The following is a 23,588-nucleotide window of genomic DNA, read 5'->3' as shown; positions in this document are numbered from 1 at the left end:
CCTCCCCATACCATCCCTCTGGGTCATCCCAGTGCACCAGCCCTGAGAATCCTGTATCGAGCATCGAACCTGGACTTGCAATTCGTTTCTTATATGATATTATACATGTTTCAAGGCCATTCTCCCAAATCATCCCACCCTCCCTCTCCCACAGAGTCCAAAAGACTATTCTATACATCTGTGTCTCTTTTGCTGTCTCACATACAGGGTTATCGTTACCATCTTTCTAAATTCCATATATATGCGTTAGTATACCAGAGAAGGCAATGGCACCCCACTCCAGTACTCTTGCTTGGAAAATCCCATGGACGGAGGAGCCTGGAAGTCTGCAGTCCATGGGGTCGCTGAGGGTTGGACATGACTGAGCGACTTCACTTTCACTTTCACTTATCATGCATTGGAGAAGGAAATGGCAACCCACTCCAGTGTTCTCGCCTGGAGAATCCCAGGGACGGGGGAGCCTGGTGGGCTGCCGTCTATGGGGTCGCACAGAGTCGGACACGACGGAAGTGACTTAGTAGTAGTAGTAGTATACTGTATTGGTGTTTTTCTTTCTGGCTTACTTCACTCTGTATAATCGGCTCCAGTTCCATCCACCTCATTAGAACTGATTCAAATGTATTCTTTTTAATGGCTGAGTAATACTCCATTGTGTCTATGTACCACAGCTTTCTTATCCATTCATCTGCTGATGGACATCTAATTCTTTAAAATCTCTTGCCCTCTGATCAGCAATGGGGATTTGGTTTTTTGGAACATGAGTCCAGCTTCTTCCCAGGATTGTCAGCTTTCCCAATAAAGCTTCTGTGCTTTTCCCCAACACGTGTCTCTAAGTATTGGGTCCTTGAGCAATAAGCAGCTGAACCTGAGTTTGGTTGCAGAGTCTTAGCACTGAGCCCCTATAACCCATGGAATACGGCACTATCTCCAAGTTGATAGAGTCGGAATTGGGTTGAACTGTAGGATACCCACTGGTGTCTCCAGCATCGGTTGGCTGGAATTGGGTCCAGAGCCCAAATGTATGTCCGATATAGTAGCCATATGTACATACACAAAAAACATCATACTAGTCACACACACACAAACACCCCAAAACAGTATAGTAGCCACAAGTCCCAGTGGACCCCTGGGTACTAGAAATGATGAGTGTGACAGGAAGTGAATAACTACTTCATTCAACAGTACGTGAACAGGGAATTCCCGGTGGTCCAGTGGTTGACTTATGTGCTTTCACTGCAGGGAGCAGAGGGTTTGACCCCTGGTCAGGGAAGAAGATCCTGCACGTCACAAAGTGTGACCAAAAAGAAAAGTAACATTGTCTTTCTGATTTAATAAATGTGCACTTCAAACACTGATACCTACGTATGTGATGGCATTAATAGGCTTGAAAGTATAATTGAAATTTATATCGTAATCACAACAGAACCGAAACTATAAGGATATATTTCAAGAGAATATACATCCATAGCCCAAGAGAAAAAACTTAAAACTATTGCACTAGAGCACTTAACATGGGTCTTCCCTGCCGGCTCAGGGGTGAAGAATCCACCTGCCAGTGCAGGAGATATGGGTTCAATCCCCAGTCCAGAAGGATCCCACATGCCAAAGAGCAACTAAGCCCGGAAGCCACAACTACTGAGACTCTGCTCTGGAGTCCAGGAGCTGCATCTGCTGAGCCTGCGTGCTGCAGTCCCTGAAGCCAGCATGCCCTAGAGCCCATGCTCTGCAACAAGAGAAGCACCCACAGTGAGAAGCCCACACACTGCAACAAAGAGTGGCCCTTGCTGGCCTCAACTAGAGAAAGCCCATGCACAGCAGTGAAGACCCAGTATAACCAAAAATTAAAAAAAATATTTAAGCACTTATTAATGAGTCCTCACGTAGGAAAGAAACAAAATATCATGTACCAGAAGAAAGATTGTCTGATCTGATGTTTGGGAGAAAGTTAATCTAAGTAAGGGGTGGCCAAGAAGGCAGCCCCTTATAGGAATTTGAGATCTAACTGAAAGGGAAAACGTTGAGCTGTTCAAGGATTTATAATCCGCTTTAGTTCCAGAAAAACATCTACTTCAGCTTTATTGACTATCCCAAAGCCTTTGACCGTGTGGATCACAAAACCTGTGGAAAATTCTTGAAGAGATAGGAATACCAGACCACCTGACCTGCCTCCTCAGAAATCTGTATGCAGGTCAAGAAGCAACAGTTAGAACTGGACATGGAACAAGAGACCAGTCTCTTGTTCCAAATCGGGAAAGGAGTACGTCAAGGCTGTATATTGCCACCCTGCTTATTTAACTTATATGCAGAGTACATCATGAGAAACGCTAGACTGGAGGAAGCAAAAGCTGGAATCAAGATTGCTGGGAGAAATATCAATAACCTCAGATTTGCAGATGACACCACCCTTATGGCAGAAAGTGAAGAGGAACTAAAAAGCCTCTTGATGAAAGTGAAAGTGAAGAGAGAAAAAGTTGGCTTAAAGCTCAACATTCAGAGAACTAAGAGCATAGCATCTGGTCCTATCACTTCATGGCAAATAGATGGGGAAACAGTGGAAACAGGGACAGACTTTATTTTGGGGGGCTCCAAAATCACTGCAGATGGTGATTGAAGCCATGAAATTAAAAGATGCTTGCTCTTTGGAAGAAAAGTTATGACCAACCTAGACAGCATAGTATAAAGCAGAGACATTACTTTGCCACCAAAAGTCCATCTAGTGAAGGCTATGGTTTTTCAGTAGTCATGTATGGATGTGAGAGTTGGACTTTACAGAAAGCTGAGCGCCGAGAATGGATGCTTTTGAACTGTGGTGTTGGAGAAGACTCTTGAGAGTCCCTTGGACTGCAAGGAGATCCAACCAGTCCATTCTGAAGGGAATCAGTCCTGAACATTCACTGGAAGGATTGATGCTGAAGCTGAAACTCCAATACTCTGGCCACCTCATGCGAAGAGTTGACTCATTGGAAAAAACTCTGATGCTGGGAGGGATTGGGGGCAGGAGGAGAAGGGGACGACAGAGGATGAGATGGCTGGATGGCATCACTGACTCGATGGACATGAGTTTGAGTAAACTCTGGGAGTTGGCGATGGACAGGGAAGCCTGGCATGCTGTGACTGAACTGAACTGAACTTATGCTTAAAAGGGCATCCATTTGGAGAATAAAGAGGGCAAGTAAGAGTTGAGAGCCAGTGGAAGAGAAGCTGTGGCTGTGAGTTACAGCATAATATCAGACAGGGTTAAGATGAAAGTAAGGTGCCCCGTCCACCTGGTTTGCTGGCTGTTGTTCAGTTGCTCAGTCGTGTCTGACTCTTTGTGACCTCATGCTTTACTTCGAAACCCCTGAAATCTGTCTGAGGAATGGCAACTCTCAAGGTAAAGATATTAATAATAATGAACACAAACAATTAACTCTGTGCTGGGCATCCTTCTGAGTTCTTTGCATGTATTACATCATCTAATGCCCACAGCCTCTCCACTCTCATCCTGTTGCTACTGATGAGGCAACTGAGGTCTGGAGTAAGGAAGTCTTTTGCTGATGGTACAGTGGCTATGACAAGTGGAGCCGGAGTGTGTCTTGTTTAACCACTAAATCCCCAGCCTCTCCCAGCGTGGGAAGATTGTCAGAGGACACAGCTTCGGTTCACAGGAGGGTCAGTGCTGGAGGAATATCAATTTGAGAGCCATCAGCTTCCACTGATGCTTTCGAACTGTGGCGCTGGAGAAGACTCCTGAGAGTCCCTTGGAATACAAGGAGATCAAAGCAGTCAATCCTAAAGGAAATCAACCCTGAATACTCATCGGAAGGACTGATGCTGAAACTGAAACTTCAGTACTTTGGCCACCTGATGCGAAGAGCTGACTCATTGGAAAAGACCCTGATGCTGGGAAAGATTGAGGACAGGAGGAGAAGGGGCAGCAGAGGATGAGCTGGTTGGATGGCATCACTGACTCAGTGGACACGAATCTGAGCAAACTTGGGGAAACAGTGGACAAGGAAGCCTGAGGTGCTGCTGTCCACGGGGTCCAAAGAATCGGACACGACTTAGCGACTGAACAACAGGCTTCCATGGGCTGTAAACTATAGCAGAATATGGTAAGGTATTACAATAGAAGGAAGGTTCCTGGATCATATTTCTAACACGTTAGGTTATAATTACTTATCAAACACTTTTTTAATTAAAAAAAAATTGGGGGGCTGCGCTGAGAGGCGTGTGAGGTCTCGGTTCCCCCTCCAGTGGAAGCCTGGATCCTTAATCCCTGGACCACCAGGGAATTCCCCTTCAAATTGTATTTATTTAAGAAACTTTTGTCACTGGATTCTAGTTGTGAGTCTGGGCACAGTACCTACCGTTTGAAACCTCATGTTCATTTAAAAAAAAAAAATCTCAGTCACACCGAGGCTTATGGGCTCTCAGTTCCCCAAACAGGGGCTCTAACCGCTAGACATCCAGGAAACTTCCCAGGGAATAGACTGGAGGTAGGGAAAGATTCAGGTGAATGTCCGTAGAGTCAGTAAACCAGCTTGTGATGTTCTTACGCGCTGGGGATAAACCCAGTTCTATCAAGTCTCTGACCATCTACACCACTCTGAAATTCCTGATGTGACTCTGTGGAGATTAACAGTGATATTGTCAAATAAGACTTCGAGACTCCAGACTGGAATATCCCTATGGGCTCTTCCACCATTTATCTTTGAATCTGAGAGGCTGGGACCTGGGACCAGCCATTGGAGCGCCTGCAACCAGACAGAGGCCTCCTCCAGCAAGAGATTCAAAAGATCTAACATCCATGTGCACTCAACACGGTTATGCAGTGAGATATAAAAAGGCCACAAACCAGCTGCCGATTCTGGGATGCCTGGAGCAAAAGCTGTGTGCTGCATATGATCCCAACACAAGGCGTCACCAGGGGCTGTGCAGACCACCCGGGCCGCCTCTCTGGTGACCTACGACCTCTGGATCCTCACCCGCCCTCCCCCCATTTAAGGAACCAGCCCGCTGTCCTCCAGAAGGAGCCAGGGCACCTGTCACTTGTCCTCGCTCCCTTGTGCTACAGTGAGAGTCCCAGAAAAGCCTTGCCTGAATTTCTCATCTCACCTCTGATTGGCTTCTGTTCATCAAGGAATCTGAGGATCCGGGTTGGGAAATAAATACGCTTTCTTTGGGAAAGGGATTAAATACGTATATATATATATCACCATTATAGTCAGCTTACAGGTCACTAAAAATTAAGTTGTCAAAAAACAACAAAGCCGTATGTGTAATAGTGACAGGGCACAACATTCGTGTGCTCAGTCCCCTCTGACTCTTTGCAACCTCATGGATTGTAACCTACCAGGCTCCTTTGTCCATGGGACCTCCCAGGCAAGAAATACTGGAGTGAGTTGCCATTTCCTTCTCCAAAAAAATCTTAAAAAATTTTTTTTTTAAATTTTGTATTGGAGTATAGCCAATTAACAGTATTGTGATAGTTTCGAGTGAAGAGCAAAGAGACTCAGCCATACATACGCACGTATCCATTCTCCCCCAAACTCCCCTCCCATCCCTGTGCTCTACAGTAGGTCCTTGTTGGTTATGCATTTTGAATGTAGCAGTGTGTGCATGTCCATCCTAAATTCCCTATCTCTAGCTCCCATCTTTCCCCACTTAACCCACGACCATAAATTCGTTCTCCAAGACTGTGAGTCAAAACCATCTTAAGAAACCCTCTCCATTAACACGAACAATAAATCTGAGTCCTAACACTTTTGAAGGGCAATAAAGCCACTTTCGCATAGAAATTCCGGCCTTTGCCACCGTTAGGGGAAAAAAAAAAGAGTAATGTAAAACATTCCTTTCATTTTTCCCCTGAATTTTGGGCTTCCCTGATGGTTCAGATGGTAAAGAAGCTGCCTGCAATGCAGAAGACCTGGGTTCAATTCCTGGGTTGGGAAGAGTCCCTGGAGAAGGGAATGGCAACCCACTGCAGTATTCTTGCCTGGAGAATTCCACGGACAGAGGGCCCTGGCAGCCACAGTCCACGGGTTAAAAAGAGTTGGACCCAGTGGAGGCACTCTCGCTTTTGGCCTTGCCAGGCAGCTTGCAGGATCTTGGTTCCACAGCCAGGGTTGAACCAGCCCCACAGTGAGATCACTGAGTCTGAATCACTGCACCACCAGGGATTTCCCCCAAGTCCCTTTCATTTGGCCACCCTCCCCCACCAGGGGCTGACTGGTAGAATCAGGTCATTTTCCCAAAAGACTTTTTTTATAGAAAGGTTTTAGGTTCACAACAGAATTCAGAGGAAGGTATCGAGTTCTCATATGTCCCCTGCCCCGCCCACGCACAGCCTTCCCCTCTTACCCACATCCCCCAGCAGGGAAGCACATTTGCTATTAACATGATTGCACCGAAAATCCTTTGTGTTTTGCATTTTCATCCCTCCTCTTTCCAGTCAGGTCATTTAAAAAATGGTTTCCCAGGTGGCGTTAGTGGTAAAGAGCCTGCCTGACAATGTAGGAGACGCAGGAGATGCAGGTTCAATCCAAGAATAGGGAAGATCTCCTGGAGGAGGGCGTGGCAATCCTCTCCCGTATTCTTGCCTGGGAAATCCCAATGTCAGAGGAGCCTGGCTGGCTACAGTCCATGGGGCCACAAAGAGTTGGACACGATGGAGCACACACATATTTTAAAAAATATCCATCTTCAGATATGTTTGAGAGGAGACCAAGTCTCTTGGAGCCTACCTCGGAGTCTGCAGTAATCTCTCAGAATTCATTTAGCCATTTTGTTTTGGAAAGTCGCCATGTCTAGGCAGGGGATCATGAAACAAGTATTTAAATTCCAGACCCAGATGAGGCTAGGACCTGCCTGGCACGCAGGTCTCATCTCAGCAGTGTCAGGACGGCTGCAGAGCCCTTCCTGTTGGAGTATATGGGGCTTCCCAGGTGGCTCAGTGGTGAAGAATCCACCTGCCCAGGGCAGGAGAGGCAAGTTCGAGCTTTAGTGGGCGAAGATCCCCCGGAGGAGGAAATGACAACCCACGCCAGTGTTCTTGCCTGCAGAATCCCATGGACAGAGGAGCCTGGCAGGCTACACTCATGGGATCGCAAAAGACGAGAATGAGCACGCAGGCATTGGAGCACACCCCCTTAAGGCAGAGGGACTTCTTCCTCTGTGAGCCCAATTCCCTATCAGTGTAGTCAGCTGATTAAAGCAAACCATTTTCGGTTTGCTAGATGTTTGCAACCGGAAACAAATTTATGAAGATAAAAAGGCATTTTAACTTTCATTTTTATATCGAAGTTTCTGATAGTTTAATCCAAAAATATTCAACCTTTTTTTTTTTTAAACACTGAAAACCATTGTTGGGGAGCTCAAAGAATAAACTAATAAGTAAAATGTTCTTGTTTAATGTATTTCATGGGGCTTTCAATCATTTGGATAAATATTCATGTTTATCTTTTCAATTTAGGATGAAAGATGTCACTTGAATGGGATTTTTAAAATTTCCATTGGAAATACACTGGCCTGTTTTAATAAACAGTGTAGTCGCTAAGTCATGTTTGACTCTTTGTGACATCATGGACTGCAGCACACCAGCCTTCCCTGTCCTTCACCATCTCCTGGAGATACCCAAGGCCATTGAGTCGGTGATGCCATCCAACCACATCATCCTCTGTCATCCCCTTCTTCTCCCGCCTTTCACAACATTTATTCCTGAGGTTTCATGGAAATTGTAGCTGAAGGTGTTTGATAGGATTAGAATAGGTGGGGCTTCCTGTTTCTGACCAGATAGTCTTCCTGACTAGATTAGGATCTTGAGATGAGAGGGGTGGGGCTGATTACATTTATTTGATGGTTCATTTAGCTTTTAAATACACACGTCTTTTCATTTCCAGTCCACCCAAGGAGAAGAAACAACCACCGGCGCTGGGAATTAACCTAGAGAATTCACACCAGATTTCGCTGGAGGTAGGCTGTTCTTTCCCCTTCCTCGAAAGTCAAACGTTTCACATTTGTACGTAGATCTGAATTTTCATGTTAGAAAGTGGTGGTCCCAGGACGTCCCCAGTACTTTCGATGGCCTTGAATCCTCAGCACCATGGCCCGTGGTTCGGTTCTGACTTGACTGTTTTCTGTGCTCAGCTTGCTTGTCTGTTCTCTAGCGGAGCCCATCTGGGCCCCACGGTCTTGGCACGGGCTCTTTGCAAAAGTGCAGCTGAACTTCTGTTCCTTTCTTCCCTCAGTTTAGCTCTGTTTTATATGCCAATGTCATATCTGTATCCATTACCTTCATCTTGTTTTTATTTTTTTTTATTTTATTTTTTTTTTTTAGTAAAGTTTTATTAAAGTATAAAGGAGATAGAGAAAGCTTCTGACATAGGCATCAGAAGGGGGCAGAAAGAGTACCCCTTGTTTTTTCTTCTTTTTTATTTATTTATTTATTTATTTTTTCTTCATCTTGTTTTTAGTCACTCAGTCGTGTCTGACTCTTTGCAACCCCTTGGACTGGGGCCCGCCAGGCTCCTCTGTCCCTGGGATTCTGTAGGCAAGAATACTGCAGTGGGTTGTCATTTCCTCCTCCAGGGGATCCTCCCAACCCAGGGATCAAACCTGTGTCCCCTGCATTGGCAGGTAGATTTTTTACTGCTCAGCCACCAGCGAAGCCCCCAAGATTGTTTTTTTTTTTTCTCTTGTGATTTTTATTTTTATTTTATTTTTATTTTTTTAATTTTTATTTTATTTTTAAACTTTACAATATTGTATTAGTTTTGCCAAATATCGAAATGAATCTGCCACAGGTATACCCGCGTTCCCCATCCTGAACCCTCCTCCCTCCTCCCTCCCCTAACCCCGCTCTGGGTCGTCCCAGTGCACCAGCCCCAAGCATCCAGTACCGTGCATCGAACCTGGACTGGCGACTCGTTTCATACATGATATTAGAACTGATTCAAATGTATTCTTTTTAATGGCTGAGTAATACTCCATTGTGTATATGTACCACTGCTTTCTTATCCATTCATCTGCTGATGGGCATCTAGGTTGCTTCCATGTCCTGGCTATTATAAACAGTGCTGTGATGAACATTGGGGTACACGTGTCTCTTTCCCTTCTGGTTTTCTCAATGTGTATGCCCAGCAGTGGGATTGCTGGATCATAAGGCAGTTCTATTTCCAGTTTTTTAAGGAATCTCCACACTGTTCTCCATAGTGGCTGTACTAGTTTGCATTCCCACCAACAGTGTAAGAGGGTTCCCTTATCTCCACACCCTCTCCAGCATTTATTGCTTGTAGACTTTTGGATCGCAACCATTCTGACTGGCGTGAAATGGTACCTCATAGTGGTTTTGATTTGCATTTCTCTGATAATGAGTGATGTTGAGCATCTTTTCATGTGTTTGTTAGCCATCTGTATGTCTTCTTTGGAGAAATGTCTATTTAGTTCTTTGGCCCATTTTTTGATTGGGTCATTTATTTTTCTGGAGTTGAGCTGGAGGAGTTGCTTGTATATTTTTGAGACTAGTTGTTTGTCCGTTGCTTCATTTGCTATTATTTTCTCCCATTCTGAAGGCTGCCTTTTCACCTTGCTAATAGTTTCCTTTGTTGTGCAGAAGCTTTTAAGTTTAATTAGGTCCCATTTGTTTATTTTTGCTTTTATTTCCAATATTCTGGGAGGTGGGTCATAGAGGATCCTGCTGTGATGTATGTCGGAGAGTGTTTTACCTATGTTCTCCTCTAGGAGTTTTATAGTTTCTGGTCTTACGTTTAGATCTTTAATCCATTTTGAGTTTATTTTTGTGTAAGGTGTTAGAAAGTGTTCTAGTTTCATTGTTTTTGATAATTTTGTTTTTAAATTTCTGGGGGGTAGAGGGTCTTTTGTTTCTTTTTTTTTTTTTTCGATCTGGCTACACCATGCACACCATGTGGAATCTTAGCTCCTTGACCAGACTGAATCTTCACTCATTAATCACTAATTAATGATAAATCAGTAACTTGTAATACTTAATCTTCACTAATAAAAGACTAAGTATGGAGTCTTAACCCCTGAACTGCCAGGGTTGTTTTTTTTTTTTTTGGCTAGGGGGCATGTGGGATCTTAGTCCTCCAAAGTGAAAGTGAAGTCGCTCAGTCGTGTCCAACTCTTTGTGACCCCATGGACTGTAGCCCACCAAGCTCCTCCATCCAAGGAATTTTCTAGGCAAGAGTACTGGAGTGGGTTGACATTTCCTTCTCCAGGGGATCTTCCCGACCCAGGGATCGAATCTGGGTCTCCCATACTGCAGGCAGACGCTTTACTGTCTGAGCCACCAGTTCTCCAACCAGGCATCAAGCCTGTACTCCTGCAGTGGGAGCATGAAGTTCTAACCATTGAACCACCAGGGAATTCCCAATGATTTAATATTTTTAGAGCAGTTTTAGTTTTATAATACAATTGAGAGGAAAGTACAGAAACTTCCCATATGCTTCCTACCTTATCCATGTATAGTCCCTCCCCCATCAACATCTATTAACCAATCATTAGCAACAAAGTCCATGGTTTTCCTCTTGTTTGTTTGGGTTTTTTCCTCCCTTGTTACTTATTTTTAAGGGTTCACTCTTGTTATTGAACATGCTTCGGGTTTGAACACACATGTAATGACATAAAACCATTAACATAGTTCCATATAGAGTATTTTTCACTGCTGTAAAGACCCTTCATGCTCTCCTGCTCTGCCTGTTTATCTCTCCCTTCCCCCAACCCCCTGGCAGCTAATCTTTATTTGGCTGAGCCAGGTCTTCATTGCCACTGAATCTTTAATTGAGCCACAGGAGAACTCTTAGTTGCAGCAAATGGGATCTTAGTTCCCTGACCAGGGATTGAACCCAGGTTCCCAACATTGGGAGTGCAAATCACTGGACCACCAGGGAAGTCCTGAAACTAATCTTATTCTTGTCGTCATAATCTCCCTTGTTCCAGAATGTCATATAGTTGGAATCATGTAGTACGTAGCTCTTTCACATTGGTTTCTTTACTTAGTAATATGCATTTAGTTTTCCTCCACATGTCTTTCTATGATGATAGCTTATTTCTTTTTTGCTCTGAATAAGATGCCGTTGTCTGGATATATCAGTTTATTTACGCACTTACCTATTGAGAGACATCTCGGTTGCTTCCAAGTTTTCCAATTAGGAATAAAGCTGCTGTAAACACCTGGTCCAAATGACAGTGGTGCTGAGGTTGAGAAATCCTTGTTTATATGAATAGGTAACATCTACTCTCTGTATCCTCAAATTATGAATTTGTCTCCTTTTTCGTTTCTGTTTAAAAAATGAATGAATGAGAATGTAGGGTTTTACTTCTTTATACATTTTGAAATCACATATTTACAGCTACTTTAGAACAGTCTTTTAGCAAAAAAAAATTTTTTTTAATTATCTTGCATGACTTTTGCTCACTATGAAAGAATTTTTTAAAACACATTACACTAGGGATTTTATACATTTTTTATGTTAAAAAGAGGAACGTGTCAATGTTTAATTTTGAAACTACAAATTGTATAGAAACTGTGTTCTTAAAAAATATCTTTTCCCTGTTACTTGTTTCTCTAATCCTTATAACCGATATACTATTTCTACTAATTGTCCTTCAAGAGAGCGAAGCTACCTAAAGAGGGAGCAATAAGGAAACACAAGCATTAGAAAAACTGAAAAAGAGGTCAGAAGGCAATTATTACTTGTGATAAAAAAATATCCATTGAGCAGAAGTTGAACAAATGACTCCAAAATCTGTGAAAGTAGGAAAATGTTCACTGGTAGCAACTCAGCAAAGATGGATAAATCAGTAACTTGTAAGAAAAAGTGAAGTTACAAAAAAGCCTTTGAACCATACTTTTGAGATATTAATTAAAAAAAAAAAAAAAAAAAAACGGGAGGGAACTCCCTGGTGGTCCAATGGTTAGGATGCTGCCCTTTCACTGCCATGGACCCAAGTTCAATCCCTAGTTGGGAAATTCCCTGTCAGGTCATACTTTCTTTTTAAAATGCAGAGAAGAATGAAAGATGAAACTAAGACGTCTTCCCAAAGCAAGACAAATACTGTACAGTATCACTTGTATGTGGAACCTAAAAAATACAACCAACTAGTGAATGATGAAAAAGAAGCAGAAACAGAGAACACATTGTGATTAACAGTGGGGAGAGGGAAGCAGGGAGGGGCAAGACGAGGATGGACAAACTACAGGCGTGAAAGGAGCTACCAGGACACGCCGGACAACACGGAGAATGTAGCCCGTATTTTACAATACCTATAATGGAGTATAGCCTTCAAAAACCATGACTCACTATATTGTACACCAGTATGGCTTCTGAAAGATGGGAATACCCGACCACCTGACCTGCCTCTTAAGAAACCTGTATGCAGGTCAGGAAGCAACAGTTAGAACTGGACATGGAACAACAGACTGGTTCCAAATAGGAAAAGGAGTTCGTCAAGGCTGTATATTGTCACCCTGCTTATTTAACTTCTATGCAGAGTACATCATGAGAAACGCTGGACTGGGAGAAACACAAGTTGGAATCAAGATTGCTGGGAGAAATTTCAATAACCTCAGATATGCAGATGACACCACCCTTATGGCAGAAAGTCAAGACGAACTCAAAAGCCTCTTGATGAAAGTGAAAGTGGAGAGTGAAAAAGTTGGCTTAAAGCTCAACATTCGGAAAACAAAGATCATGGCATCCGGTCCCATCACTTCATGGGAAATAGATGGGGAAACAGTGGAAACAGTGTCAGACTTTATTTTTGGGGGCTCCAAAATCACTACAGATGGTGACTGCAGCCATGAAATTAAAAGACGCTTACTCCTCGGAAGGAAAGTTATGACCAACCTAGATAGCATATTCAAAAGCAGAGACATTACTTTGCCAACAAAGGTTCGTCTAGTCAAGGCTATGGTTTTTCCTGTGGTCATGTATAGATGTGAGAGTTGGACTGTGAAGAAGGCTGAGCGCCGAAGAATTGATGCTTTTGAACTGTGGTGTTGGAGAAGACTCTTGAGAGTCTCTTGGACTGCAAGGAGATCCAACCAGTCCATTCTGAAGGAGATCAGCCCTGGGATTTCTTTGGAGGGAATGATGCTAAAGCTGAAACTCCAGTACTTTGGTCACCTCATGCGAAGAGTTGACTCATTGGAAAAGACTCTGATGCTGGGAGGGGTTGCGGGCAAGAGGAGAAGGGGACGACAGAGGATGAGATGGCTGGATGGCATCACTGACTCCATGGACGTGAGTCTGAGTGAACTCCGGGAGATGGTGATGGACAGGGAGGCCTGGCGTGCTGTGATTAATGGGGTCGTGAAGAGTCGGACACGACTGAGCGGCTGATCTGATCTGATCTGATGGCTTCCTAGGCAGCGCTAGTGCCGACGCAGGAGACGTAAGAGACTTGGGTTTGATCTCTGGATGGGACGATCCCCCGGAGGAGGGCACAGCTACCCACTCCACAATTCTTGCCTGGAGAATCCCATGGACAGAGGAGCCTGGCGGGCTACAGTCCATGGGGTTGCAAAGAGTCGGACACCACTGAAGCAACTTAGCACATACATATTACACACCCGTAACTTATTAATATTGTACAACTATACTTCAATTAAAAAAAATGAAAATAAGGGACTTCCCTGGTGGTTCAGTGGTTAGGACTCCATGTTTCCACTGCAGGGGGGCACAGGTTGGATCCTGGGTTGGGGAACTAAGATCCCACAAGCCACCTGGGTCAGCAAAAAAAAAAGAAAGAAAGAAAGAAAGAAAAGTAGCTATTTATTATTTTTTTAATTAATATGTATATTTTATCGAAGCATAGTTGACTTACACAGCAGGGTGCTTCAGTTATATGCACACACATATATTACTTTGTTATTATAAGGTAATGACTGTCATTCCCTGTGCTATACAGTAAACCTTTGTTGCTTGTTGTGTATCTATGTTTTTAAAATTAGAAATCTAGCTTTCTATTCATACTAAGTCAAACAAGTGAAATCAAAATGTCTTACATTTTTTAGCTAGGCAAACATGCCTACATTTCCTAAAATAGATATATTATATTTTACTTACTATTTATATATATGTGTATGAAAGCCTTTCTACTACACTTGATAAAAGCTTGAGAAAGAACATCAAATAAAAAGAAAAAGTAGGTATTCTTAGAAAGAGAAAAGAAGACGTCCTCAGAAATTGAAACTACTAAGGCCAACCAGTCCATCCTAAAGGAAATCAGTCCTGAACGTTCATTGGAAGGACTGATGCTGGAGCTGAAACGCCAATACGTTGGCCACCTGATGTGAAGAGCTGACTCTTTTGAGAAGACCCTGATGCTGGGAAAGATTGAAGGCGTAAGGAGGAGACGTCAGAGGATGAGATGGTTGGATGGTATCCCCGACTCGACGGACATGAGTTTGAGTAAACTCTGGGAGTTGGTGATGGACAGGGAGGCCTGGCGTGCGGCAGTCCATAGGGTCGCAAAGAGTCAGACACGACTGAGCGCCTGAACCGAACTGCACTGCACTGAACTGAACTGAGGGCAAAGGGCCTGTACTGCTCGCCCCAGGCTTCTCCTGCCTGGATTCTGCCCTCCTGGTGAAGCGACCTTCTTGCGGGTGACATGGCCCGTTTCCTGCCTTGCTTCCCCGTGAGAGGGAAGACTGTGGTTTGGAAGACGTCAGAGCAGTTGGAGGAAACAGAGAGACCCCGCCTTCTCTGATGAGGCAGAAAGTCCAGAAAGACGCCCTCTCAGGACCTTTTCTTGTTCTGTTCTGGGTCTCAGGCTGGGTTCTGAGAAAGGCGGCTGTCCTTGCCATTTCCTCCTCCAGAGGATCTTCCCCACCCAGGGATCGAACCCAAGTCTCCTGCATTGGCAGGCTGGTCCTTTACCCCTGAGCCATCTGGCAAGTTTATGGACCACTGCAAATCAGGCTGAACTGACTCAGAGACAACCGTGCCTTTGAAAACTCTCACGGGTGAGAGGCATGAAGGCGGATTCCTGGAGGGGTCTGCAGGTAGCTGACCTGACGGCTCTGCTTGTACACAATAGAGCCTGCACCGTCAGATCCTAAAGAAACCTTTGATTGCAGCACCTGGGCTTGCCTGATGGCTTAGTGGTCAAGAATCCGTCCGCCAATGCGGGAGACATGGGTTCGATCCCTGATGCGGGAAGATCTCCCATGAGGAGGAGCAACTAAGCTCCACACCTCCCTCCCTCCAACTAAGCACCACAACTACTGAGCCTGTGCTCGAGCGCCCGGGAGCCGCAACTACTGGAGTCCTCGAGCCCTAGAGCCCCGACTCCACGAGACGAGAAGCCTCCACAATGAGAAGCGTGCTCACAGCTAGAGAGCAGCCCCCCGCTCCCTGCAAGTAGAGAAAAAGCCCGTGCAGCGAGGAAGACCCAGCACAGCCACAAATAGATAAATAAATAAAATTATTATTTTTAATTATTAAAAAAAAGAAAGAAAACTTTGATTACAGTACCTGTAAGTTGCTTCCACTCGTTTGATGCGAAAAATAAGCCGATAGTGAGATGTCTTGTCCTTGATCCTTTTTTTGCACTCTCGTAGTTATTTGTGCCATACTAAGTCTCCTCTGTTGTATCTGACTCTCCGTGCACGTGAGGCTCCTTTGTTCAGGGGGTTATTCAGGCAAGAATATTGGAGTGGGTTGCCATGCCCTCCTCCAGGGGATCTTCTGACCCAGGGGTCAAAAATGCATCTCCTGCGAGACCCGCATTGTAGGCAGATTCTTTACCGCTGAGTGACCTGGAAAGCCCCCAGAGTTATTTACTGGAAGGCAAAGGATTACTAGTAGAACCTCAGGATCAAGGAGATGTAAATTGTGAGAGGTCAAGGGAATTCTATGGGTTTATGCCACCCAGCGGGTCGGCCCCTGTCCCGACAAGGTCCCTCCTGGGACGAGCGAAGGCTTTCTGAAGGGTCCAGGTAGTGCTCCCTGTACAGGAGGACTGGGCAGCTCCGGATGTCCTGTTTTTCATGACTTTTTTCTGTTTTCCCTCAGCTCTTCCTTCCCGAGACCGCCATGGCTCAAAAGGAACAGGAAATGAAAAATATCCAGGTGAGTTTTTTTTAATCCAAATCGTCATCTCAAACAAGCGAACATGTCATGTGTATTCCCATTCCTCAGAATTAACCTCCGCTAACCTCTCTGGCAGTTTCTCCTTCCCTCCTCCATCCCCTCTCCCTCCACAGTTATCTGGGGCAGCATCCTGTTGTCACACCCTGAATTCCCTCGGGTCTCACCAACTTCCCTTAATCGCTGTTGACTGTGACATCCTTTGCTTACTGATCTGGGAGACAATATCTTATTTCTCACATGTCAAAAGGAGGGGTGCCCTTTCCCCCTAGTAGCTCAGTTGGTAAAGAATCCGCCTGCAATGCTGGAGACCTCGGTTCGATTCCTGGGTCGGGAAGATCCCCGGGAGAAGGGATAGACTACCCACTCCAGTATTCTTGGGCTTCCCTGGCGGCTCAGCTGGTAAAGAATCCTCCTGCAATGCGGAAGACCTAGGTTCGATCCTTGGGTTGGGAAGATGCCCTGCAGAAGGGAAAGGCTACCCACTCCAGTATTCTGGCCTGGAGAATACAGTCCATGGGGTCACAAAGAATCAGACACGACGGAGCAACTTTCACTTTCACTTCTCACCATTTCCCCAAACCAAGGAAAGCTTGTCACAATCCAATTTCCACGCCTTGTGAAAAACAGATTGGAAGGCATCAGTTTAGAAGCAGCGAAAGAGTAAGGATGTTGTTGTTTAGTCATCAAGTGATGTCCAGTCATTGGGACCCCATGGACTTCAGCACGCCAGACTTCCTGTTCTTCACTGTCTCCTGGAATTTGCTCAAACTCATATTCATTGACTCAGTTATGTCATGCAACCGTCTCATCCTCCGTCGTCCCCTTTTCCTCCTAGAGTTACGATGCTAGTGCCTTGTTCTAAATAAAGGAACGGGTTTATCTGAGTCAGTTCCAGTGAGGTGGGTGAGCCTAGAACCTGTTACACAGAGTGAAGTGAGTCAGAAAGAGAAGAACAAATTTTGTATATAAACGCACATACATGGAATCCAGAAAGAAGTACTGATGAACCTATTTGCAGAGCAGAAATAGAGACGCAAGCATAGAGGAGAGACTTGTGGACACAGCAGGGAGAGGAGAGGGTGGGATGGACTGAGAGAGTAGCATTGAAATATATACCGATTTTACCGTATGTAAAACAGATAGCTAGTGGGAATTTGCTCTGTGCTCTGTGACAACCTAGAGAGGTGGGAAGGGGGGGTTCTAGAGGGAGGGGACACCTGTGGCTGTATACCCATCGCTGGTATATGTTGACATTTGGCAGAAACTGACAAGATTTTAAAGGAACTGTCCTCCAATTAAAAAAAATTAAAAATGGTTAAAAAAAAAAAGATCATAGGTACTTCTCTGGTAGCCCAGTGGTTAAGACTCTGAGCTTCCACTGCAGAGGGCACAGGTTCGACCTCTTATTGGTGAACTAACATCCTCTATGCCTTGTGGCACAGCCAAGAAAACTGCAAAGAGCTTAGCATGTAATAAATCATAATTATCTTAAAAAAAAAAAAGATACTGTGGATCAGTGAACAGTGGGGAAAATGGAGACCACCAAATAGATCTGAGAGAGGTCTAGAAAGTAAAATCGATGGCACTGGATAGGGTTTGTAGAAACATAACCCTGAGGCTACAGCTCATCGGCAAGATATTTCAGGTACAATTAATTTTCTCCCAGACACAGCAGTCATAGAGAGGCTTCCCAGGTGGCTCAGTGGTAAAGAACTCATCTATTAATATAGGAGCCATGGGTTCAATCCCTGGGTTCGGAAGATCCTGGGGAGAAAGAAATGGCAACCCACTCTAGCATTTTCTTTTTTAGTCTATTTTTTTATTGAGGGATAATTGCTTCACAACACTCCAGCATTCTTGCCTCGGAAACCCTATGGACAAAGGAGCCTGGCAGGCTACAGTCCATGGGGTCGAGAAGAGTCGGACACAACTTAGTCACTGAGCACACATAACCCTCAGTGAATAGCATACACAATTCCATCTTGGCTCAGTGGAAACTCATTCCTGTTCACCAGGCCTCTGGATCTGGGGGTATTTTTCTGCAGGTCAGGAGCTTGTTACAGGGAGGCGTGACCTTTGAGGATGTTGCCGTGGACTTCACACAGGAGGAGTGGCAGCGGCTGAGTCCTGAGCAGAGGGACCTGTACAGGGATGTGACCTTGGAGAACTACAGGAACCTGGTCTCCATGGGTGAGCGTGGCTCCTTGGGGAGCGTCACTCAAAACCTGAAGCCTGAACCTTGTGGCACTCCCCCCGAGTGGCTTACCAGTTTTGGCTGTTAGATGCTATTTGCTTTGGATATGTTCGTGGCAGGACAGAGATTAGGGCATGTGAGGTGCACGTGGGCTAAAGTTAAGGAGCCTCCGTCTCAGGTTGTATAAGTACCGTGAGGGTGAAGGCCTCTTTCAGTTTTGTGGGCGGGGGCCTCTCGCTCCACCCCAGTTCTGGCCCTGATTTTTGGGAAAACATCATCCTCTGAAAAAAAAGCATTTGAAAACTGTATTTGGATTGACAGCCCCCAGGCATTCCTAGCTGTATCTTCTCCACCTGTTCCCTCCAGCAAAGGGGAACACACAACACCCACACTCACACCAACACACACACACATTCCAACACATTTGAACACCCTCAGACACACAGCACTAACACACACTCACAGAAACACACACACAAGCACACAAACACTCCAACACAGATGAACACCCTCACACACGGTACTCACACAAACACACATACAAACACACAAACACTCCAACACATAGGAACACCCTCAGACACACGGTACTCACACAAACACACTCGTGGAAACACACAAACACATGTCCCCACAAAAACTCACTCAACTTCAAACTGTATTTTCCGTGAACAGGAGGAGAGGACTCCACCAAACCGGAAGTGATCTTGAGGTTGGAAAACGGTGAGGAGCCGTGGATGGTGGGAACGCAAGAGCTGAGGAGCTGCAGTCCAGCAGGTACATGACCAGGAGAGGGAGGGCTCAAGTCACGTGGATGGAAGTCGTCCTTTTTATTTCGGCCGCAGTGCGCCCCTTGTAGGATCTTAGTTCCCCGATCAGGGAATGAACCCGTTCTCTCTGCACCGATTCCTAACCACAGGATGGCCAGGGAATTCCCCCCACCCCACCCGACCTCTTAGAAAAATCACTAAGTCCTTTAGCCTGAGTGCACCAAAATCACATGGAAGCTACTGATTTTTTTGTAATGAGAGAATCTCCAGGTATTTCTCTCCACACAGCCATGTTCCTTAATTTTCACCTGAATTTTCCTTTTCGAGTAAACTCTGTTTCTCCCCTCTGTGGGCTCTCCTCTGCTCCCTGTGCACTCAACTGTGAAGCCCCCTGCACTCAAGTGTTTTCTTTAACACAAGGGCCTTCTCTTATAAGGGCATGATCACAGTACAGGGGTTGACATTGGGTACTCAGCACTGAAAGTAATGCCAGTATTTGTCTATAAACATCATTCAAATTTCACGAATTTTCCCAATAATGTGCTTCATAGCAAAAGAATTGAAAACGTTGGATCCAAAATTCAGCTGCTTAACTTACATGGGAAAAGAATCTAGATAAGAAATCTGTATATATATACAGATGGACCTCCCTGGTGGCTCAGATGGTAAAGAATCTGCCTGCAGTGCAGAAGACCCAGGTTTGATCCCTGGGTTGGGAAGACCTGCTTGACACGGAAATGGCTACCCACTCCAGTGTTCTTGCCTGGAGAAGAGGAGCCTGGCGGGCTATAGTCCATGGGGTTGCAAAGAGTTGGACACAACTGAACAAATAACACTTTAACTTTCATATGTACAGATTGTATATAAATACACACATATGTGTGTATCTACTTTTGTATATATATTCAGATATATTTTGAATATGTTCAGAATATATTTCAGACATATTCAGAATCTGAAAAAGAATCACTTTGGTGTACACCTGAAACTAACACAGCACTGAAAATCAACTGTACTTCAATTTAAAAAATTAATCAATAAAAGCAAACCGCAAAAAGAACAAGACACAGGGCTTCCCTGGTGGTCCAGTGGTTAAGACTTTGACTTCCAATATAGGGCACGCAGTTTTATACCTGGTCAGGGAACTAAGATCCCACATGTTGCGGGGCTTTGAAGCCCACGTGCCACCACTGGAAAAGCCCATGCCCTGCAGCAAAGACCAAGTGCAGCTCAAAATACGAGAGAGAACATGATACAATTACATGCACACAGCAATTCATAAATATTAGATTATCTAAGTTTATTTTAAAGCTCCCTGGTAGCTCAGCTGGCAAAGAATCTGCCAGCAAAGCAGGAGACCCTGGTTTGATCCCTGGTGGGGAAGATGCCCTGGAGAAGGGCATGGGAACCCACTCCAGTATTCTTGCCTGGAGAATCCCCATGGACAGAGGAGCCTGGTGGGCTACAGTCCATGGGGTCGCAAAGAGTGAGACATGACTGAGCGACTAAGCACACACATGTTTATTTAGGAAAAAACTAACCAGAATGCACACATAGCAGGTAACTGAGTATAAATCTGTCCTGGATCTTAAGCTCTATTTATCTGAAACTAAAGATACGGTGGCTACACAACAGTTACCTTCAGTAAGCGGTCGGCAGGTGTTCAGTTGTGGTCAGTTGTCATAGGAAGTCCCGTTTTTGATCACTCTTGATCAGTATCACCTGAGGTTATATCTACTCCTTTAGTGTTCCTCCATGAAGTTTCAATTAAGTTAGTTTCCCACAGACTTTACACCTGAAACCAGAATGATCTCTTCAATAGAGAATTTACAGTGCCTCATTTCAATCATGTGAGTGGGGAGATTCACACAGAGCATTTCTCTGTATTCTTTAAAAAAAAAATTATATTTATTTATTTATTTTTGGCTGTGCTGGGTCTTCATAGCTGCACGGGCTTTTCTGTAGTTGCAGCCAGCAGGGGCTGCTCCCTAGTAGCGGAGCTTGGGCTTCTCGTTGCGGTGGCTTTCCTTGTTGCGGGGCTTGGGCTCTAGAGCAGGTGGGTTTCAGTAGCTGTGCACACCACGGGTTTAGTTGCCCTGTTGCAAGTGGTATCTTCCTGGACCAGGAATCAAACAGGAGTTCCCTGCATTGGCAGGGGGGTTCTTATCCACGGTACCACCAGGAAGTCCGTTTCTTTGTATTCTGTTTTAGGAAAAGACTGGGCCATTGAAGAGCAGAGTTGGAGATTCCAGGACATAGAGCAGAACCTCAAGACAGAAGCTGTATCCGCCAACCAGGAAAGATTGACTGAGCACAAAGATCCTGAACGTGACAACCCTACAGAAAAGCTCCTACCGAGCACAGACAGTGTTCCTTTGAGGGTCAGACTGCTTGAAGGTGACTCATGTGGGAAACATTTGAAACATAGTTTAGATAAGAAAAGCTATGCAAAAAATAATACGTATAATATATACAAAAGAAGAATTGGCAATGATCCATCTAAACTGAAAGAAAACCAGTTTTTGTGGAATGCCCATCAAAAGTCACTCAGTTCAAAATCATACCTTCAGAGTCCCCTAAGGACACAAGCCATTGAGGAATCCTTTGGACATAATACACATAGACAGGCATTCAGCAAGAAGAGTAGGACTGATGAACATCAGAACACTGATACAGGAGAAAAATCCTATGAATGTGATGAATGTGGAAAAGTCTACAAGCAAAAGCCCAGCCTTGTCCAACACCAGAAAACTCACATTGAAGAGAAACCCTTTGAGTGTCAAACATGTGGGAAAGGCTTTTCCTGGAAATCCTCCTGCATTAATCATAAGAAAATTCACAATGAAGAGAGAGCCTATGAATGTGATAAATGTGGGAAGTCATTTAAACAGGGCTCAACCCTCCTTCAACATAAAAAAATTCACACTGGACAAAAACCCTACAGCTGCAACGACTGTGCAAAAGCATTCATCTACAAGTCAGATCTTGTCAAACATCAGAGAACACACACAGGAGAGAAGCCTTATAAATGCAAGGTATGTGGAAAGGCTTTTGCCCAGAAATCCAATGCCATTGACCATGAGAAAATCCACTCTAAGGAGAGAGCCTACGCCTGTGAGCTATGTGGCAATACCTTCATCCAGCAGAAAAATCTCATTCAACACAGAAAAATCCATACTGGAGAAAAATGCTATGAATGTGACAGATGTGGGAAAGCTTTCTTCCAGAAGTCCAATCTTCACAGCCATCAGAGAATTCATAGCGAAGAGAAGACCTACCAATGTCAGGAATGCGGAAAATTCTTTAGCTGGAAGTTAGGCCTCCGCCTGCATCAGAAAATCCATACTGGATAGAAACCTCATGAGTGTTCTGAATGTGGAAAAGTCTTCCTTGACACGTTGTATCTTATCAAACACCAGAGAAGAATTCACAACAGATACACACTTCCTGCAGGTTAAAATAGGGGAATGCTCCCCTTAGAGGCCGGCCTAGAAGAGTCCTCCAGGAGTTCCCACTGAATGATCGGTAAGAACACTCTCGTCAGAGGGCAGCCTGGGGGTGCTGTGTATCCTTTGAAGATTGATTTTGTTTATTGTTCAGCAAATATTAAGTACCCTTTGTATACCAGGGATACTTTTAAACATTGACAATGTAGCAATAAACCAAATTGACAAAAATGCTCATGGAGTTTTTTCCTAGTGAATACAATCTGTGGTATCCATTTTTAAATTTTACTTATTTATTATTATTATTATTAATACATCTCTTCATTCTTTTTTTTTAAAGATTTTTTTAAAGATGTATTTATTTATTTTTGGCTCTGGTGGTCTTCGCTGCTGCCCTTGGGCTTTGTCCAGCTGCAGGGAGCAGGGGCTGCTGATTGCAGTAACTTCTCTGGTTTCGGAGCACAGGCTGCAGGTATGCAGGCTCAGTATTGTGGTGCACAGGCTTAGTTGCTCTGAGGCGTGTAGGATCTTCCCAGACCTGGGATCAAGCCAGTGTCCCTTGCATCGCAAGGTGGATTCTTAACCACTGGACCACCAGGGAAGCCCTAAAGATTTTTCAGTGTGGACCATTTTTTTAAATCTTTATTGAATTTGTTGTAATATTGTTTCTATTATATGTTTTGTTTTTTTGGCCAATAGGCATGGGGGAATCTTAGCTCCCCAACTGGGGGTCAAACCCACACACCGTGCATTGGAAGGTGAAGTCTTTTTAAAATTTAATCTAATTTTTAATTTTATTTATTTCAGCTGCCCTATGGGGCACGTGGGATCTTAGTTCCCCCACCAGGGACTGAACTCATGCCCCCTATATTGGGAGTGTGAAGTCTTAATCACTGGCCTTCCAGGGATGTCCATGTATTTTTTAAATATAAATACTATCACTAATTGGGGACAATAAACATAAAATGGAACGACATAGTTGCATCACTAAAATGCCCTGGATGGATTATATTAGTAGTATTTATTTGTATTAGTATATACTAGCATTTATTTATTTGAGGCTTTTTATTTGGGAACA

At 44.4% G+C, this 23,588-nt stretch overlaps 1 protein-coding gene across 1 annotated transcript; it reads left to right on the top strand.

Annotated features, from left to right (window-relative positions):
* Positions 1-14,616: 14,616 nt before the first annotated feature.
* On the top strand, positions 14,617-22,522 carry ZIM3 (zinc finger imprinted 3). Its single transcript, XM_070770275.1, is given in 5 exon segments — positions 14,617-14,643; positions 16,023-16,079; positions 18,146-18,296; positions 18,976-19,071; positions 21,276-22,522. Coding segments are annotated over 5 exon segments (1,578 nt in total).
* Positions 22,523-23,588: the final 1,066 nt, after the last annotated feature.

The sequence above is a fragment of the Bos indicus genome, chromosome 18 (assembly GCF_029378745.1).
Source record: "Bos indicus isolate NIAB-ARS_2022 breed Sahiwal x Tharparkar chromosome 18, NIAB-ARS_B.indTharparkar_mat_pri_1.0, whole genome shotgun sequence".
In the NCBI taxonomy this organism is placed as follows: Eukaryota; Metazoa; Chordata; class Mammalia; order Artiodactyla; family Bovidae; genus Bos; species Bos indicus.
This window is presented reverse-complemented; position numbering and strand designations above follow the sequence as displayed.